The sequence below is a fragment of the Arvicola amphibius genome, chromosome 12 (assembly GCF_903992535.2).
Source record: "Arvicola amphibius chromosome 12, mArvAmp1.2, whole genome shotgun sequence".
Taxonomy (NCBI): Eukaryota; Metazoa; Chordata; class Mammalia; order Rodentia; family Cricetidae; genus Arvicola; species Arvicola amphibius.
This window is the reverse complement of record NC_052058.2, coordinates 126,106,089-126,123,701: the sequence shown is the minus strand read 5'-3', so window position 1 is coordinate 126,123,701 and position 17,613 is coordinate 126,106,089. Positions and strand designations below refer to the sequence as shown.

The window sequence follows — 17,613 nt, the reverse complement described above, 5'->3', positions numbered from 1 at the left end:
ACACACAGAGACACCTATTTAATTAGAAAGGTTTCAAAAGCTGAAGAATTAATGTAGGGCATGAGAAATCTACTTAAAATCTGTTAAATGGTCTCCATGGAAGGCAAGAGCTATGTCCCTCTTGCTCACTCACTATTGTCTTCTCCCAGGGCAAACTTGGAAACTGCAGGTCACCATCCATAGTTCTCAAAGTATTAAGTAGCAAGCTTTCAGACCCTAAGGGCAGTCAAACCTGTGGGAGGTCGCAGCCTGGTGATGAGTTCTCTAGGAGGGGAGGGCTGTCCGCAGGTCTCTGAGGGTGTGCTCAGCTAAACCTGGCCCGGAGTACAAGCAGGTTTCAAAACAACACTGTCAACCTCTCCACTCTGCTGCAGTCACGCCTGAGTGCCATCAGAACACAGGTTCTACTACAGTAAGAAAGAAGCGAGGCAATCGGGCAGACGATGTCTGTCTCTTTAATTTGTCAATTGCTTGCTACAGGTTGCATTTCTTTAATAACTTAATATGTATACTTTAAACACATGGAACGTTTAAGATGCATGAGTTCTCAATATGATAGATTCTATCCTGATGGCTTCCTTCTTCCACGGGCTATTTCTTTTCATCTTTACTACTATAAACTTACCTGCCAGAGTGGAGCCAGGGCACCTGGCCCTCAGTTTTCTTCCAGCCTCTGATTCTGTCTCTCGTTCACAGGAATTATTATGGAGAAAAGATCGGTATCTATTTTGTGTTTCTCGGGTATTACACAGAAATGCTGTTGATTGCAGCTCTGGTTGGCTTAGCCTGCTTCATCTACGGTTTGTTATCAATGGAAAATAACCAAACTAGGTGAGCACAAGAGACTGGCACAGACAGAGACTGCTTTGGCCTCAGCTTCTGCAGCCTCCTTATTTCCCCACATTTGCCTCAAAATGTTTCCTGTGGCCGCAGGCGGTATTTTCAAAGCAGACTCATGTGCAGTGCTTCTACATGCCAAGGGCTTTATGGAAAGTGCCTTTTGCTGTTGTTTTGGGTTTAATTTCATTGATTTTAACTTCCTTTATTCTTTTCATTGCTGGAGAATTTCATAATGCATACAAAGTGTTGTGATCAAACCCACCTCCGCCTGCTCAATTCCTCCTCGGTATTCCACCATTTTCCTTCCCAAATTTCCTGTGTTTATTTTAAAACCCAAGTCTGCTTGGTGTTGACCTCATGTGCATGCGTGGAGGGCTATGTTCTGGGCATGTGGCCTCACTCCCATTCCCCAGCACCAGCCATCAGTTGTCCATAGCTCTTCCGCTAGTGTGGGACAGCGTGACTCCTCATTCCGCGTCCATCCTAACGTCATCTGACTCAATCCTGTTCGGGTCTTCAAAGTCAGACTGCATTTAAAAATGTAGCCTAAGGAGTCTGTTCCCTAGACCATGACTTCCACCACCATAGAAACCTTTGCTTTGTTCCCACTTTTATTGTGAGTGGACGCTCGTTGAACAGTCTGCCTGGTGAGAACTGCTTGGATGATTCACTCCAAACTGCATTGCTTTTTATCTGACTTCTCTGGGCAGCACTGAAATCTGCGACCCTAACATCGGAGGTCAAATGATCATGTGTCCGCTTTGTGATGGCGTCTGTGATTACTGGAGACTCAACACCACGTGCCTGCATTCGAAGGTAAGTGTGCCGTGGGGCGGGACGGAGACTGGCGCTTCCTTCCTGTGCTGACGTCTTTCATATTAAGAGGGTTTTATGATGGTGTTGCCTTTACAGTTCTCGCATCTGTTTGATAATGAGTCAACCGTGTTCTTTGCAATCTTCATGGGGATCTGGGGTGAGTACAACGTCTCCTCCAATTTTGGTGGGTTTTGTTTTGTATTATGACCATTCATGAATTTATCACATTTTGTTAAATCTGCTGTGTAATTTGTATAACTGCCTGTTTGTTTACTTGTTTCCTTTTTGCCACTGGAAATATCTCTGAAATAATATTTTCTTTTTTGAGACAACATCTCATAAAGTGCTGAATTCTCTGTGTAGCTGAGGATGACCTTCATCTCCTGCCTTTGCCTTCTAAATTCTGGGATTACTAGTGTACTGTGACGCAGAATATATGTGTTGCTGGGGATGGAACCCTGGAGCAATTTCTAGGCCAGTACTCTACCCGCCTACTAAAACAAGTATCTTTATATATTTATATGACAACCTTATAAGAATAAAAATTAACATATTAATTTGTGGGAAAATTTGTATATACAACTTAAAAGCTTTACTACATTTTTATATGACTTATATAAAATCGAACTTTTAAACACATTTTGACTTTAGTTTTTAACACTGGAGATGCCATTTGATGGATTGGATGGCTTCCCATTATAGTTTTCATTTGCAGTTATTTGATCACAAGTGTTTTTGGTACTTGAAATTGAACCAACAAACATGATCTCAGCATTTCCAACTGACAACATGTGAAGTGCTTGCAAGCAAAATGATTAGTAGCAGACATGAACATTTCTTTTTAAGATTTATTCTTATTGGTTTCAATTGTATGTGCCCACATACACATGCATGAGCACGCCATATGTGCACATCCGGTGCCCGGTGAGGAAAGAGGGCATTGGATCTCCTTGACCTGAAGTAAAGGTGGTTGTGACCCCCTCCCCCCCCAATGTGGATGCTGGGTACTGAACTCAGATCCTCTGCTCGAGCAGCAGGTCCACTCCACTACAAGGTGCCCCTCCTGCTCCTAGGGTTGCTGTCTTGCAACTTTTATTTGTCAAACAAACTTTTGTTTGACGTCTATTGAGCTCCACGCTGACGCTTTCTTCTACTGCAGTCACACTGTTTCTGGAGTTTTGGAAACAGCGACAAGCCAGGCTTGAGTATGAGTGGGATCTCGTGGACTTTGAAGAAGAGCAACAGCAGCTCCAGCTGCGGCCCGAGTTTGAAGCCATGTGTAAACGGAAGAAGATGAATCCTGTGACGAAGGTACAGTAGCTATGGAGTAGGAGCTTGCTTCAAGGGACCCTCTGCTATCGGCTGCCCTGGAATACTCATGTTCCATCTATATTCAAGTTAATTCACACAATTTCTATTTTTTCTCATGTATGCATAGTCATCTATCTGAAAAGTTCAAACCTATTTACGAATAGAAAGCTATAGTTAAACCCACAGGTGGAATTACTACTCAGCATTGCGTTTTCACCCCAGAGACAGGATTTTCTCACATGGATCCTCACGCTTGCAGTCACTGGATTATTTGTAAAGCAAATCCAATGCATCGCAGTATGAAATATGCGATTTTTGCTACTAGATGAGAAAAGGTGAAATGGAAGCCAGGGTGTGTGGAAATGAGTTAATGGGTTGAAGGGTATTTGTGTTAAGACCGTGGATTTATGAGCAAGGATTTTATTTGAGTGAATTTCTCTTCCCATGATACTTTTACACTGATTGCCTGGGAAAGACACTGCATTGGAAGTGAGAAGTGTCTAAATTTTCAAATCTTTAACCATCAATCTGTCTGTTCTTGACTAAGGCATCTTTTATCCTCCCATGCTTATTTGAAAGTGAAGCCTCTGAAGCTGTATTAGCTTCATAGGCTGGGAACCACTATGTGCTATGTGGAAGGCAGTGCGTTCTGCCTCAAGTTCCCTGTCTTCTGTAGAATCCCATCCTTCCTTGAAGGGACCCTAGCAGTACAACTCTCAAGATGCTTTTCACAGTTTAGGGATGAGCCAAACATCTCTTAATTATGACTGAAATGTCATGGAAACGTGCAGCATTTGGGTTCTGGTGGCCTTCTCTTAGAGAAGGAATTACTTTCCATGGGCTATATAATGAGAAACCCTTTGTGAGGTCTCTACCTTTAGCATGTGCCTTGATTTTTCTACTGTCATTTGGAGTGCCAACTGTGAGGCCAAAGTGTGACTTTGTTATTTCTCCAATATTGCAGGAGATGGAGCCACACATGCCTCGGTGCCATCGCATCCCATGGTACTTTGTGTCAGGGACCACAGTGATCTTTGGGGTAAGCACCATTTAGGAAACTCTGACCATTTCTTTAGGACACAGTCCTTTATGAACTACAGTATCTCCTTAGCTCTATCTGCATCAGCTCTTGGATCATTCCTGCAATGCCCCATTCTTGCTATATTGGCTACACCTCTTGTACAAACATGACAGAATTTATGTAAATTTTTCCCCAAGACTGAAATTTGTAGATAGATGTGTGTGAGAGTCCTGACTTTCCAGCTTGTTCCTGTCTGTATCATAGACTGACACCTGGCACCAAAGCAGAATGTCACATTCATCAGTGCAGTCTTTGGTTAATGTTGTCAGCATCACTCATTCCCTTAAAGAATCTATGCATATGACACAATGAACTATTACCACTTTCTCCTTGTTGAGACACAGACTGAAATCTGAGGAAGACAGATCTATGGGGGGAGACGTTCCTCTTTGTATCTATAGCTAATATATTAATCCACCACTGTGACTTTTTGTTCCTTTCCTTTCTAAATCTGTGTACTGGTCACAGTTGGATTTTATTTTTTAAACGATTTATTTATTTATTATACACACAATGTACTGCTGGCATGTTTGCCCACACAGCAGAAAAGGGCACCAGATCTCATTACAAATGGTTGTGAGCCATCATGTGGTTGCTGGGAATTGAACTCAGGTCCTCTGGAAGAGCAGACAGTGCGCTTAACTGCTGAGCCATCTCTCCAACCCCACAGTTGGATTTTAATTTTGGGAAGAGGGATGGGGGTGTTGGCTTCTGAGAGAATGTGGTATTGAGGTGTAAATAAATTAATTTAGGGAGTGGTTTAACTCTCCAATGTGTGTGTCTGTGTATGTGCGTGTGTGTGTGTGTCTATGTGTGTTTCTCTCTGTGTGTGTGTCTGTGTATGCATGTGTCTGTGTATGTGCATGTGTCTGTGTTTGTGCGTGAGTCTGTGTGTGTGTCTCTGTGTGTGTTTGTATGTGTTTCTGTGTGTCCGTGTGTGTGTGTGTGCGTGTGTCTGTATATGTGTGTGTGTGTCTGTATTGTGTCTGTGTGTGTGTCTCTGTGTGTGTGTATACTGTAATTTTTAACAGCTCTTATTAAAATATTTCTCATATCTTAAAAGAATTAGTTGGGTGTATTTTCTTACCTTCCATAACAACTTGTAGAAGAAAAAATGAATAAAAGGGAGAGAAATAGCCACCTTGGGGTCAGTTCTGAGACAGGAGCTTGGAAGCATGGTCCCAGAGTGGCTTTTCTGGTTTCTTTTTCTTATCATTTAGCACTCAATTTGATTTGAGTTTTCAAATTTAGAATAAAGTTTTCCAGTCATTGAATTGATATAGAGCCACAATGCTTTGCAATACACAAGGTATACAAAATTGACGTGGGAACTACACAATAAAAGCCTCAATTATGTTTGGTCAAATTTTTCCTTAAGGGGGATTCATTTGTGGTCACATAGTTTCTGGTTCAAGTTTATATTTTATTTTCTTTATAACATTAAAAATAAATCTATATTGATAGCTATATTATAGACAGACAGACAGATAGATAGATAGATAGATGATAGATAGATAAATAGATAGATAGATAGATGATAGATAGATAGATAGATAGATAGATAGATAGATAGATAGATGATAGATAGATAGAGAAGATGAAGGGTCAATAGATGATAGACAAACAAACAATCGGGTAGATAGACAGAGGACAAATGATAGATGATAAATTTATCTCAAGAGCCACATCAAAGCATACCAAGCCAGAGGTAGGATTCAGAAATATGGCTGTCATTTGTAAACACTGAGAAAATGAATTTAAAAGTTGAATATAATAGTCGGCAGTCGTATTGCTATGGTGAAGTAACTGTCAAGAATCAACTGAGGAGAAAAGAGTTAATTGGTTCAGAGCTCAAGAACATAGCCCGTTGTGGCGAAGAATGTGTGGCAATGAGACAGCTGGCTACATTGGTTGAAAATCACAAATCAGAGAGGAAAATGCCACTCCTCAACTCAATTTCCCCTTTCATCCTGTCCAGATCCCAGGCACAGGGAGTGGCCTCGCTCCCAGTTAAGATGGATCTCCATCTCAATTAACCTAATCTAGATAACTCACTCACAGATGTGTCTCCTGTTAAGTTGACAGTGTTTTCCATCCCAGGCGATAATGGTTTTCCCTAGTTCATGTTTAACTCATAGCCATCAAATGATTTCTTTCCAGTTTTTTACTTTGGGGTGTCTTATCTGATGCCTCTGTGGTAAGAGTAGATGCTGGGCCTAAGCAGATACTGAGCGGTATAACAAAATGGGAAAATAGCGCATCCAGTGGCTCTCGGTTGTCCCCTCAGATGGCTCTCCTCCTCAGCAGCATGGTGTCCGTCTTCGTGTATCGCCTGTCAGTCTTTGCCACTTTTGCCAGCTTCATGGAAAGTGAAGCCACCCTGCAGAATGTGAAGAGCTTCTTCACTCCCCAGCTAGCCACCTCTCTCTCTGGATCATGCCTGAACTGCATCGTCATCTTGATCTTGAATTTTTTCTATGAGAAGATATCTGCCTGGATCACAAAAATGGGTAAGCTAGCAAAATTCTGAGTGACTTAAACACAGGTTTTAGCCATCCATCTTTGGACCCTCTCTCAGGAACTGGCAACTGAAGAGCACAATTTTCAGGCTGTTTTGTTCTCTGAGGAGATCTGCACTTGTTTTTTAATTCCTTAAGATCCATCTTCAGTCACTTCACAATGGAAGCAAGAAAAACTGTAAGAGTCAGGACACTTTGGGCCATTTTGAGGGCTCTTATCTCAACATTTCCTGGGTGTAGCTAGCTGAATCCTGATCAAAATCCACACCTTACTAAAAACATGGGATAATATGGTTTTACATATTTTCTTCTTGGAAGATATTTGCTTCTAGAAATCATTCTGAAATAGAAAAAAAATAACAAAAATGAACAGAGCAGCAGTTCCTCGTGCATAGCTAGAATATGGTGCCTTTCTGTCTGTGTAGCATCTGTTACAACCCAGATTATTTTCTTGGTAAAGTTTTTAAATTTCTCCTGAAGTGAGAAGTGCTGGGGTCAAAGGTAAAGGACTTGAGCAAGGAATACTGCAAAGAACACATGTGCTTCTGCTCCCATCTTGAACAGGTTAGAGAGAGACAAGGCTAGCCACTTATCTAGCACTAAGGAGCATCCCTTCTCATGGCTCCACACAAAGGCAAGCACCAGGCAAGCACTGCCTGGATGCAGTCCTTGCATCATCTTCAGATTTTGAGTTCTCAGTCAAGTTTACTTTTTCTCTGGGTAAAGTGTTTTAAAAGACATCAAGAATTATTGCTCTATTCAGTGAAAATTGTCTGAACCTCTTACCTGAGGTGTTTTTAATAAATTCAAGTGAGCTTCAGCAAAATGGAAGTTATCTGTGTCTCAGAATATTTTGTTCTCCTGAAAGTGTCATGGAAGTGTCTGCTCTATGGGGAAATCACTGACTTTTGATAGGAAGTGTATTCCCTTACTCTTAGTACTCCCCAAAATGTTCTAGGCTTTGGGGAGAAATTAACATTTTTTATCTTTAGAATTTGTTACATTGGAAACCATGACTGCATTTTAATTAAGGAGAAAAAGCATATATTATCTTTGCCAGCATTTGTAGGCACAATTTAGTTCATGAGAAGAAAGTAGAATGTAGTTAGGAAGCATCTCAGCTCTGGACATAGTTCTCGACATAAGCTTACCTGGTTTACACCAGGCTGACCATTATGAGAGGAGATAGAAACATGATGGGATTCTTGTTAGTGTTTAGCAGTGATGGCAAGGAGCACTGCCCAATTTGTTGAAACCCCACATTCAGACTGTCTTATATCTAGAGCAATCCCACCCTTGAAATGGAGTAACTGCTTCTGAGACTCTGCCAGCCATGGGATCAGCACACCATGAGCCAGCACAAAAGCACAGCTCTTCAACATTGGTCAGCTGAGGTCAGCTAGAGGAGCATGTTTACACACTTTGGAATGGCATGCCTAGATATCCCCTTCTAAGTACAGCATTCAGGGAAAGTCCATTGATTCCTGGTGGTTTCTCTTGGCAGAAATTCCTCGAACTTACCAGGAGTATGAGAGCAGTCTCACTCTGAAGATATTTCTCTTCCAGTTTGTGAATTATTACTCAGCTTGCTTTTACGTGGCCTTCTTTAAAGGGAAGCTCGTGGGCTATCCTGGGAAGTACACATACATGTTTAACTTATGGAGAAGTGAAGAGGTAAGGGCTCTCGTCCAGCTCAGATTTATGGTCTCAGAGAGTTAAGACCTGCCTTTCTCCTTAGTACTGACTCAGTCATTGTCAAGTTGTAGAAGTCCAGACATTGATTCTGCCCTCTGATCAGTCTTATCGTCTGTTAGATGTTTCATTCCCTTTGAGCAAGAACTTATATGGCATCAGTCTTGCTTGGATTTCTGTTGGTATGAACAAATACCCTGGCAAATGGAACTTGTGGGAGAAAGGACTTATTTCCTCTCACTTCAAGAGTGTAGTTCATCATGGCAGGAAAGTCAAAGCAGCTGGACACATGGCATCCAAAGTCAGGAATCAACGAGCAATGAATGCCTGTGGCTGCTCAGCACCCTTTCTCCACTCACATAGTCCAGGATCCAATCTAGAGAATGATGCCACCCACAGTGGGCGGGTTTTCCCTCTTCAATTACTGTAATAGAAATGACCCTGCATATGCATGTCCAGATGCTCATTGCCCAAATGATTCTATTACATTCTAACGGGGTAACAGTTGACACTACCCATCCAAGAGTCTATGGTCTGTTCGTAAGATATAAAGTTTTTTTTTTTTTTTCTTGAAAGCATTCTGCAAAAGGTCAAAAGTCAAGAAAGGGCTTTTCTATGGCACATGAGACATGACCAATAGTTTTGAAACTGATCACATGAAAATTATAGCACCTTTGATCCTAGCACAGACATAAGGATTCAGAATTTTTTAAGACTCAGAGTCTGTATTTCCATCACAGTCCACAAATGGGTGTGCTGCAGCTACCCTGGTACTAGTCCCACATGGTCTGTGGACTGAATGGTTCTGGAATATCCTCATTGCCTCTTTTGACCATATTATAACCTCTTAATATACCTTCTTGAGTTTCTGACATTCCTGACGTTGCAAAATTCTGTTTCTCCTCTTTCTCTGTTTTCTCCTCTCTTGTTTCTGAATAGTGTGATCCTGCAGGCTGTCTGATAGAGCTGACAACCCAGCTAACGATCATCATGATTGCAAAACAGCTTTATAGTAACATCTATGAAACCTGTCAACCGTATGTATGGATGGGAATTTTTTTTTTTCTGTTGTGGTATCTTTGTCAGAAAATGTCTAAGCAAACAGGAACAATTTGTGTTTAGTCAACAGTGCAGAATGCCTCTGGTAATGGAGATTATGCAGTATTTATTTAATTGTGTGGCCATCAAGGATTTTCTTCCAGGTCAGGAAGTGGTGCATGCCTTTAATCCTAACATTTGGGAGTCAGAGACAGACAGATCTGAACTACAGAGTTTCAGGATAGCCCCACTACACAGAAAATCTCTGTCTCAACACAAAAAAAAAAAAAAACCAGAAAAGTTTTTCTTCTTTAGTTCTGTCCTTTAGTTTTATTTTTGATTGACAAATAACACTTACGTTTCCTCACTTGCATGTACATATTTACTGATTGCAATGCAATGTTTCAGTAAAGGCTTTTTGTGTGTTTTTGAGAGGGTCTCACCACATGGTATGGCCTGGCCTGGAACTACTAATTCACAGAGATCCAAGAGCCTCTGCTTCCTGTAGTGTTGGGATTAAAGGCATGAGCCTTAAAACCTGTGGCACGTTTAAATGAATATTTCTGCTGTTGAGTGAAGCTATAAAGATTTAACTGGGAATCAATACAGTAGATCCCTAGTAGGATATTCTGCAAACTGCATATTATACTTTTGCAATTTAAAAATTTTAATATAAAATGTGTGTGTTTCTTTGAGAATTTCATGCATGCATACACTGTAATTTAATTCTATGCAGTCCACTCTTCCCTAACTCCTCCTCCATCCACTGCTCTCCATCTCCCCAGCCACTTCACACTTCCTAGTCTTTCTTTCACTTTTCTTTGGCTGTGGTTTACTGAGGTCAATTTATACTATGCATGTTCTCATAGAGTGTAGTTCATCATGGCAGGAAAGTCAAAGCAGCTGGACACATGGCATCCAAAGTCAGGAATCGAAGAGCAATGAATGCCTGTGGCCATCCACTGGAGGGTGCTCAGCCTACAAGGGGCCTCAGCTTCAATGAAAATTTATACTTTCTCTCCCAGAAGCCATCAGCTATCAATAGCAACTCATCGTTGGTGGGGGTTCATCACCCCCCTCCCAAACACACACACAACACACTTCTGCATGATGGAAGGTTGAGTGCCTCAATCTTGTGTGCAACAGTCCCGTCATCTTCAGAAGACACTGTTTCTCCCTCACACAGTCCTGCTGACCTCTGGGGTTTACTGTCTTTCTTCCCTCTCTTCCTTGACACTGCCTGTGCTTTGGGATGTTACATATAATTGTTACTATGACTAAAAGTTGAACCTTTGCTTTTTTGTTTTATAATTCTTGCATTATGTTGTATAGTTATAGAAATATTGAAGAACTTAGGTCATTTGATGAGGGAGGAGTTGCTCCCTCATCCAAAAGCATAAAAATCATGAATGTATTGTATATATACATATAACACACACACACACTAACTAACTAACTAAAATACCAGCTGATATTACACATCAAAAGAACATTTATTCCAAGGAAAACAGAAAGGATAAAAAAGGTCTCAGTTTGTGTTGGGGATTGTCACTGTGTAAGAAGCAGGCTGAAGTCGACTTGGGTTTATTTCCTATTTATTACATAAAGTTGAAGACATATTTTTGAGAAAAATGGTGATTTTCTGGGTTTGAAGAGACAACATAGAAAAACTATCCATTATCCCTATGCACATAGTTACTTTCGGTGAAAACATCAGCGTTGTTGCCTGTAAAGATGAACAGATTCTAAATGTTAGCTGAGAGGTCAAGAATCTAAAGAATTAAAACAGAGGAATTGTTTCACTTAATTTTTAAAACTAACTATAAAACTTTATTAATGACAAGAATATGGGATTGGAAACAAGCTGGTTCTCTAGGTAATGGGGAAATGAAGACGTCAAAATCTGTGATCTGTGCAAACATGACTGGATTATTTTGGCCTGGTTGCAAAAGTATTTAAAAAAAACAGTAAGAATTCATGTTAGGAAATGTTGAAAAAAATCAAACATCTATACCAAAATATAAAATTTGTTACAAACCTCAGTTATTCAAAAATAGCTCCAAGAAGATCAGAGGTACCAAAATGATTTCAGTGGAGCAAAAGTAAAGGCAGCCAGCCAGCAGACATTTGAAAAGCTGCTCACTAAAGACAGGCGCCACCCCACCCCTCTCTGTGGGTCCTCCCATCCTTAAAAAGTTTTATTTTGTTTTCTTTGTATTTCAATTTGGATGTTCACTATATATAAATAATTATTCATTTCAGTACACAACGGATGTAGTTGTCTGTGATAATGTAATTTACCTGTTGATCCATATGCTTGTATAAACTCCACCTCTTTGAGGTCTTATTTTTCATTTGCCTAATTAATTAGCATGAAGGGACAGCCCTCCGTCTGGGTGTGATTCCTTTGCAGGGGTGCATGCATTTGTTCCTGTTGTTTGATACTTCTCCACCTGACCGCTTTTCTTTGTTCATTTGCACTAACGCTTCACACGCTTTAGCTCCCAACTCTCCTTTGCTTTCTTACTTTTGAGAATATGTGTAAAAAATATTTTGTCTTACCATAGTCTTATGTTTTTTTTTTTAAATAATCTCATGAGGTTGCTCAAACTTTGATTCAGCTGAGGCATCTCCATGTTTCCATTTGCAGAGCTGGTTAAGTATATGTATTCTTGAAGTCACCACGAGGTGGAGCAAGGCCACCACCTCCACATTGTGACAGCCAAACCTTCCTGCAAAATCACTCTGACTGAAAGGCACTGCTTTAAATGCTTAAGGCAGAGTTTGGAAGTCAGGTTGAGCATCCTGGTATTATTTGGTCTCCTATCTTTGGTAGATTTTTTTCTTTTTCTTTTTAGAAACCTATGAATGTGTTTGTTTGTTTGTTTGTTTTTCCTTCCATTCCCAGAACTTAGCAGGTGAAGCACTGTTTCATAACCTCAGTGCTTGTTTTATTTTATTTATTTATTTTTATTCATGCTATTCTCTTGAATGTGGTCATGTACATTTTCACTTCAGTTTTTATTTCAAATGTCTTTACACCAACAAGGAATCTCTGTCTTGCTGGATGTTTGCTCACACGGTGCCATCTTGATTTCATGAATCTATTTGATACTAAGCGCTATTGGGTTTGCATTAAATCTGCCAGCATGTCTATTGTGTTGGTTAATTCTAGTTAAACAACAAACTTTTACTTTGGCTCAATCCTACACTACCATAATCTCCTTGTACGGTTTGGACCTTGGCCCAAGGTTTGTAGTATTATTGCACTTACTCAGATAAGCCTCTGCTCTTCTTCCGTGTACCTTCTCTGTTATGTCTGATGTCTCACTTCTGCAAGTGTTTCTGAGCTTTCCAATGGTGTGGAGATTGGCCATTGCCCCAGCCCCACCCACCTTCTTCACATGCTCTGTCACCTGGACTGCCTCTGAGTGAGTGCTCTTCTTGTCAGCAAGGAGAGGCAGAGCCACTTGCCTTCTCACATTCCTGTGTGGCAAAAGCAATACCATGTCTTCATTTGGACTTCATCTCCTATTCTGCTAGCTTAAGGAACTCAGCCTCTCTGACCATTTCCAGACTTGACATACTGGCTCTCTTACTTCTTTCTTCAAGTGTCAACTTCTATCATTTCTAACAGCTTGGTTTTTAATTGGTGGAGACGCCGAAGAGCCAGGACCAACTCTGAGAAGCTATACAGTCGCTGGGAGCAAGATCATGACCTTCAGGCTTTTGGACAACTTGGGCTGTTCTATGAGTACTTGGAAACAGGTAATTTCCAATTATGATTCTCAGGCAGCAATAACACTGATAAAATGAATAGTTTTCATCTCTTGCAATTTCCTCTTGTCTTATGTATCATAGATGTTTAAATTACTGAATAAAAAGATAGATGAATGGATGGATAGATGATGGCTATACAGATAGGGCAGGTGGATGGATGCTGATAGATACATGAATAGTGGCAAATGGATTGACGGATGGAAAGGTGGGTTGCATATACCTAGGTGAATACTGGGTAGGTAGATGAATGGATGTGAGTATAGATTAATAGATGGCAAATGTACACACATGTATACTGAGGGAGGAAAGATGGATAGATGTATTGATTGTGGAGAGATGTATAGACAGCAGGTAAATATATATACAGATGGCAGGAATATGATATATGGATATCTGATGGATGGAAGAAGATTCATGGCTATCTATGGAAGATAGGTGAATGGATAGACAAATGGTGATTGGATAGATGGATAGATAGAGAAAATGATTCAGCTTTCCTTCGTCCCAGTGATTGAACAGAGATGAAACACTGAGGTGAGATCTTAGAGAACCAGTGCTCAGGCTGTTTGTATGGTTTACCAAGGGCATTTCTGCTCATCAGTATCCCATGCTTTGGTGGAACTATAAAGGGCACTTTATGTACTTATTATTAAGACCCTAGTGCAAAAAGAAAGATTATCTGAATACCACTAAGTGATTAATATTTTAGATATGCTATATATTTTATCTTAAAATCTGTCAATGTGACAGAAAACATTTGTATGCTTCATGATAAACCAATGTTACTATAGTTTACTTTATATTGTGTGGTATTAGTTGGATAATACTATGTACATTGTTGGGTAAAGAGATGGAAATTCTTGTTTCATGCAGCTCACTATGCAATTAGGTAGTTCCTGTTTATAGGATGATGAAACACTATATTTTCTCACTGTGGAGGTTCTGAACAAATGTGTATTCACAGGCAGGGGAGCTTAGTACTGACAGAGATGCACAATATCTTTTATAACAAAATTAGCTTCAGTATCTTGAGAGCCAACCAAGACTTGGTTTATACTGAAAACTTTCACACATTCTTCTAGTCACTATACAGTGAACTGATCGGCTGACTTTCTTTACTCTTGGTTTTGAAGATACTGAAATCAAATACATTAGTTTTCTAGGTAACGATCTGAGACTAACACCTTGAAACACATGCTACCTCTTCCTCAGAATAGTTATAGGTTCCTTAAGAAAAGAGGGGAATGGACTAATGTAATTGGAGACTGCTCATTTGTTTCCCAGTGGCTCAGACCCAAATAATCACACAGAAACTGTATTAATTACAACACTGCTTGGCCAATGACTCAGGAATATTTCTAGCTAGTTCTTACATCTTAAATTAACACATTTCTATTTATCTTTGTACTACCATGAGGCTGTGTCTTACCATTAAGTTTTCAGCATCCTCCTTTGGCAGCTACATGACATAACTCTGCCTACTCTCTCATTATATTTCTGTTCAGATTTCCCATCTGGCTATATTCTTCCACACCACAGGCAAAGAAGCTTCTTTATTAACCAATGGTAATAAAACATATAGCATACAGAGAGGAATCCTACATCATCTCCCCTTTTCTGTCTAAATACAAAGGAAGGTTTTAACTTTAATACAGTAAAATTACATCAAATAAAACAGTTACCAAGCAAGAATTATAGTCACAATATTTCTTTTTGACTCTAAAGTTTCAGTATCTAATTTATCTTTTATCATAATTAAGGAAAACTATAACTATCTAGCCTTCAACTTCATCAAAGACCCCAGAAGAATATAATATTACCCAAGTAAACAGAAAGTGCATTGGAAGCACTTCTAAAACTCTAAAACTGACAGAGACATCTTGTTGCCTGGATAGTGTTCTGAAGTTCTTTAACATTGGGGCATCCATCTTCAGCCTACAGTCCCATACTATCCAACAGACATTTTCATGAGGCAGGAAATTTGAAATATGGTTCTGTTTATGTTGGCAGTTTGTCAGTCACTTTCTTTTGTATCCTGAAGAATTTCTAGCAGACTCTTTCATGAAGCAGAAACCCTGAAAGACTGTGTCATCTTATTTAGGCAAGTTCAGCAGTCATTTTTCCATGGGTCCTGCATGTCCAGTTCATACAGCATACCATCAGGCAGTTAAGGTAAGAGCAGTTTCTTGCCCAAATGGCTAGCCTTGTCACATTAAAGGCAAATCCATAACAAGTTTTTTTTTAATGCTCATCAACCTCTCTGAAGTAATTGGTGCTTCCAGGAGCAGATATATCTCACTGTTAAAAAAAAAGTCTAAGTTCTTACAACATTTAAAATGCCATATTCTATAGGCCTTTGATAGGTTTTAAGAATACTTATCCACCTGAAGTATATCTCCGTACATCTAGATAACCTAACATGACTACAGTTTGACTCTTATAGATGACTTTTTTAATTATACATTATATTTTAAAATGAGCTGTATAAACATAATACCTTAAACAAGAGTAGAAATATACATATAACAAAGTTGACTTTAAACTTGTATCAATAAACCAAAGTCCATACAAATGTAAAGGATTTATTTTTATATGATTTCTCCCCCCCTTTTTATAGAAGGTGATTGACTGTGACTATTTAACCATTTATACCCTTCACCTTTTAAATAAAAACAAATATTTATAAATAATCATTTTTGGAAATTGGGCATAGTTTTCTCCAAACTGCTTCCTGCTGTTTGTTGGGCGAAGTATTTTTAGGATTAATGGAGACCTTCTGGAGGTCTTATTCAATCAAACCACACTAGCTTGGAAAGATCTATTGGTTCTCATCTTCTATTAAAACAAAAGCAGAACCTCTTTTCCAAAGTAATACATCCTTAGACTCAAATTTTGAAGTCAAGATACCTTTCAAATATATACATTGGTTTAGCATAGAAGCCTGTACAACCATATGTTTCTTTTTTTTAGCTCATGTGGTCAAAAAAGTTAAAGAAAACACAATGATATACATAATTCAGACTCTGTGTATTTTCACTCTTTACATGGCTTTTTTTACTTTACTTCTTTTAATATTTATTTTATTATCATTACTCCTTTACTTTCACTGTCTTCTTAAAGACTTTGTTTTTCTAAAACTATTTCTTTTTATAACTGTTTATATACTTTTCCTCTCTCTCCCAAGCTTATGTACATTTTTTAAACAAACTGTGTATTATTGAGAGATCTTTTATATCTGAATCTGTCCTAATGTATATCTATGATCATTTTCTGACCAGGAATACCTTTTTTAAAAAAAAAATGCTAAGCAGGCAAGGCCTGGACCAACTCCACAACCCTGCCTGTTTGCTCCACCCAGTCCAACATGGTGGAGGCATATTCATTGCCTCTGTGAGCCATGCTTACCAGCCAACCTTCAGGGACACAGTGGGTCTATGTTATGATTAAGCAATCTGCAACACATTTTTCAGACCCCATTTAAGTACTCCATAATAGGACCAGCACAAACCAGGAAACCAGCTCTTAAAGGAGCTGCACAGTTTTTGCTGCTAATGCTGAGTCAGGAAGCCTTCTCTTAAGGAACTGCACATGTACTTGCCTCTGGCAGAACCCAGCTGAGAAAATACTACTATCTAGAAACCATACTTAACTCTGTTTTCTGTGTCTAGAACTCCTTCCCAAGCTCTCTCAGGTTTTACGTGGATGTAGTTGCTCCACATTGGCACCATTTGTAATTGGAGACTGCTTATAAATTTCCCAGCCTCTCAAACCCAAATAATCACACAGAAACTATATTGATTACAAAACTGCTTGGCCAATGGCTCAGGGATATTTCTAGAAAATTCTTTCATATTAAATTGGCCCATTTCTATTAATCTGTGTATCACCACAAGGCTGTGACCCACTAGTAAGTTTCCAGCATCCTTCTCCTTCAGCAGCTACATGGCATCTCTTTGACTCTGCCTACTCTCTCTATATATCTCTCTTTGGATTTTCTACCTGGCTATATTCTGTCCTGCCACAGGCCAAAGCAGCCTCTTTATTAACCAATGGTAATAAAACATTCACAGCATATAGAGGGGAATCCTGCATCAGACTAGTATAATTGTACACTTCATAACAAGACAGGGAAAAGACAGAGTGAGGTTCCAAGTGGCAGGGCTAGGCTGGATGGTCCTTTATCTCTTTGGTAATGATGGATAACCTGTGTTCTTTCAGTTATGCAGTTTGGGTTTGTCACACTGTTCGTGGCCTCCTTTCCCCTGGCCCCCTTGTTTGCTCTCATAAACAACATTATGGAGATCCGAGTGGATGCCTGGAAGCTGACGACTCAGTACAGGAGACCTGTGGCTGCAAAAGCTCACTCCATAGGTGTCTGGCAGGACATTCTCTATGGAATGGCCATCGTTTCCATTGCAACTAACGTAAGTGCTCCTTTCCATGGGATGACTTTGCCCTTCTTTTTGCTTCTGTTGGTGTGGAGGATTGTGAATGATACCTGACTCAATCCTCGTGGGCACCAATTTCATCACAGAG

At 39.7% G+C, this 17,613-nt stretch overlaps 1 protein-coding gene across 1 annotated transcript in view; it reads left to right on the top strand.

Moving 5' to 3' along the window:
• Ano5 (anoctamin 5) overlaps window positions 1-17,613 on the top strand; it is a 90,786-nt gene that overhangs the window by 57,656 nt on the left and 15,517 nt on the right. The window contains exons 11-20 of the mRNA XM_042054050.1: window positions 697-831; window positions 1,551-1,656; window positions 1,753-1,813; window positions 2,816-2,967; window positions 3,932-4,006; window positions 6,336-6,558; window positions 8,072-8,241; window positions 9,199-9,296; window positions 12,935-13,065; window positions 17,296-17,501. Of these exons, the coding sequence (XP_041909984.1) occupies window positions 697-831; window positions 1,551-1,656; window positions 1,753-1,813; window positions 2,816-2,967; window positions 3,932-4,006; window positions 6,336-6,558; window positions 8,072-8,241; window positions 9,199-9,296; window positions 12,935-13,065; window positions 17,296-17,501 (1,357 nt within the window). The remainder of the gene's footprint in view (window positions 1-696; window positions 832-1,550; window positions 1,657-1,752; window positions 1,814-2,815; window positions 2,968-3,931; window positions 4,007-6,335; window positions 6,559-8,071; window positions 8,242-9,198; window positions 9,297-12,934; window positions 13,066-17,295; window positions 17,502-17,613) is intronic.